This window comes from Chelonoidis abingdonii, chromosome 10 (assembly GCF_003597395.2).
Source record: "Chelonoidis abingdonii isolate Lonesome George chromosome 10, CheloAbing_2.0, whole genome shotgun sequence".
Lineage (NCBI taxonomy): Eukaryota > Metazoa > Chordata > Testudines > Testudinidae > Chelonoidis > Chelonoidis abingdonii.
The window spans coordinates 17,143,661-17,146,877 of record NC_133778.1 but is presented as its reverse complement, the minus strand read 5'-3'; the positions used below and the strand labels follow the sequence as shown (position 1 = coordinate 17,146,877).

Genomic DNA, 3,217 nt, shown 5'->3' with positions numbered 1-3,217 from the left:
TCCTGTCTGGTGGCAGCGATATCAGATCTAAGCTGGTAATTAAGCTTGGAGGTTTCATGCTAGCATCTTATGTTCTGAACTCTAAGGTTCAGATCTGAGTAGGAAAGCTATGGCACTTGTCTTTGTGATTTATAATAGGCATACCTTTATTTTTGAGCAGGTGCAGTAAGACTTTATCTAGGTATATGTATGTATGCAGAGAGTAGAAGTTGAATTCTTGAGATAATACTTCAGACTCTATTAATGTCTTCTCTCTGAGGATCTCAAAGATATTTATAATCAATGAATTAATCCTTGTGACACCTTTTGTAATGTAGGTGATAAATAAATATTGTCTGTGTTTTAGATTAGGGAACTGAGGCAGAGCATCCAAGTGTTTCACCACACAGCCAGTGAGTAGATGAGGCAGGATTAGAAATAAAGAGGCAAGAAGCCTGACCACCAATCCTAATGAGAGACTTGTCTCACCTCTTCTGGCCCTGGAGAAAGATACAACATTGTTAATCAGGAGCTTGTAACCTGCTCTGTGAGAGAGTTCTCCAAATAAGGCCTTCTACAATTGAAGAGTACATCATACTGAATCGTGGAGGCTTTCATGTTTGGATTAATATTCTAAGAATCTAATGCTTAGAAGTTATCCTGGTAAAGTATCCATGGAACCAATTTAAAGATATTATATTTATGTCAGTGGATATTGCTATTTCCTTTCAGGGTAAAGAACAAAGAAGATGTCAATCTATTGTAATAAGTGCATCTTTCTTTTCATTTGGCATTGCTAATGAGTTGAAAATGTTTTTATCCATTCTTTTTTTTAGAAAAGCACAGGCAGGCCACACATCATTCAGAGGACTTTAGGAACACAAACCTCAAAGCAAATGAAGAATGTTGGTATGTATTGGTTACATTATGTTTTCAGTAACAAAAATAATTTTAGTTGTAATGTAAATAGTTTGAGGTTCAGGTTAATGGCGCCTATTTTAAACTACTGAACTTTTTGAAGAATAAGAAAAAAGACCATTATCAAGTTGACTTCTGTATGCTAAGTTTATTATCATCACATTGAATTTCAGAAATGGTAAAATTGAACTGAAATGTTTTCACCTATCAAGACCTATGTTTAGGGTCTTCTGGCAGAGAATAGCTGTTGGTTTCGTCACTAATACTTTAATCAGCTGCTATTTTTTTGGATGCTAGTGATTGTCATCAACACATGATAGAGAAAAAGCAAAACTGTATGGTCAGGTCTTAGCCTCTTTATGACCCTTTTTAGTGCGTATTTAATTGTAATTATAAATCTATTCACATACTTTGTTATTGATATGGGATCCTTAAAAGTTATGAATTTTAAAGAATGCTTTGCAATTCACCTTTAAATATTTGTGAAATAGCTATTCTTAGTCCATTTCCCACTGGATATGTGATTTCTAAAATGTTTTATTGAATGTTCTTAGGATTTCACTAAACTTTTTAACTTTTGAAATTTTCCATCTTTAATTTAGATATAAAGATATATTAATTAATCTCACTGTAAAGAGTTTCCATTTTTACAAGGATTTAAACTGCATGTTCTCCTGCATAAATACTAAATTATTTAAGTTCTGTTAATTTTATTTTCTTCAGAGACTGAATCTAGTTCTGAGTGGTCCTTCCTGTCTGAGTTACAGTGGCTCAGGAAAAGGAGAAGAAAGAGGGCCGTGAGTGTAAGTGTGACACTAAGTTTAGACCTCTGCAGTGCTGCATAAACTTCCAAATTCTTTAATTATAAGTGAGCATTGGTTCTTAGCAAACAAAATCCTTTGGATGTTTGAAACAAAGTTTAAAATATCTCTCTTTCATATTTTTACAATACAGTGCTGTTTTCCACCAAGTGATGCCATTATATTTGAACCTGAATCTACAGAATAAAATAGATATAGTTTATATAGTGACAGCAATACCATGTATAGTTTGAAATAAAATTTGATAGTGAAAGTGTAATTAAAATTTCAATGATCATTAAGGTCTGATATTAATGTGGACAGTGTACAACTGTGGATGAAGTCTGACTACTATATAGATGCCCTTTCCTATGGTCACATGGCTCATGAATTGGCATGGCCAAAGCTAAAAGTAAGAAATGTGTGATCCAAAATTGGGTTTATTAGGAAAAAAATATAGACCGTTCTCACATCTGTAGACACAATACACGTTATAACTAATTTAGCTACATCAGTTTGGACTTCATTTTGTCTATATACATGTGCTCGTGGCTTATTTTAGGTTTCATTAATATTAATTTGTACCCATTTGTCTATACGAGATCAGCTTTCTCCTGGATCATACAGCACAATGTGTGGGGTTTCAAACCCTACCTATTTTTAAAAAAATCACTTTTTCCCTAGATCTAGTAAATATGACAATGGAACAAGGGATATGTTGTTTTCTGGGTCTTTTAAACACTAAGTTCTATGGAAACAATAGCCTTTCCTGTAAACATTGGACAAAGAGGTTTGGATCTGAATTTATTTTAAATGAAATGGTCTGGATCCTCAGCTGATGTAAATTCATGTAATTCCATTGAAGTTAATGGAGTGATGCCGATTTATACTAGTTGAAGAGCTTTCTCAATTCTGGCAAACTTACTCACTTCAAGTAACATTTATGTGAGTAGTTCCATTGAAGCCAGTGAGAGATACAAACTTGGCTCTTCCACTGCTACTAGATACCTAGGCCAGCTGCAGAGTTATTTTTAAAAATTACCATCACACTGTCATTTCTCACAATATATTTTTAAATCCAACAGGCATCTCGTGGTATATTTGAAGAGATGAAATATCTGGAGCTCATGATTGTCAATGACCATAAAATGGTAAGGATATAGATTCAGTGGCAATCTTCCTCGTAATCTGATTCAGCAGGTGGTCCATACCTGTCTGTCTAAGTTTCTGTATCTGAGTACCTCACTCTCTGGCACAGATTTTTGGGTGTGGAGAGAAGGTCTATACTCCTCCTTGGTAGCAAGATACAGTAGCTATGTGCAATGGGGGAAATAAATTACGTCCTTTTAAGGGGTGTAGAAATTTACTTCTCCTCACAGAGCAAGACAGGAATAGGGTGACGTGCTTCTGAGGAGTATGTCTGAGGGTACGTCTACACTGCACGATTATTTCGAATTAGCTTAAACCGATATTACAAAACAGATCTAATAAATTCGGTTTAGCGCGTCCACAGTGGGATC

The 3,217-nt window shown here is 34.8% G+C and overlaps 1 protein-coding gene across 7 annotated transcripts in view; it reads left to right on the top strand.

Moving 5' to 3' along the window:
• ADAM23 (ADAM metallopeptidase domain 23) overlaps positions 1-3,217 on the top strand; it is a 215,704-nt gene that overhangs the window by 95,246 nt on the left and 117,241 nt on the right. For all 7 annotated transcript variants that reach the window (XR_012656623.1, XM_075069983.1, XM_075069981.1 and 4 more), the window contains exons 7-9: positions 816-888; positions 1,621-1,700; positions 2,783-2,848. Coding sequence is in view for 6 of the 7 variants with exons in the window: in XM_075069983.1 (XP_074926084.1) it covers positions 816-888; positions 1,621-1,700; positions 2,783-2,848 (219 nt within the window). In the remaining variant the exon portion in view is untranslated. The remainder of the gene's footprint in view (positions 1-815; positions 889-1,620; positions 1,701-2,782; positions 2,849-3,217) is intronic.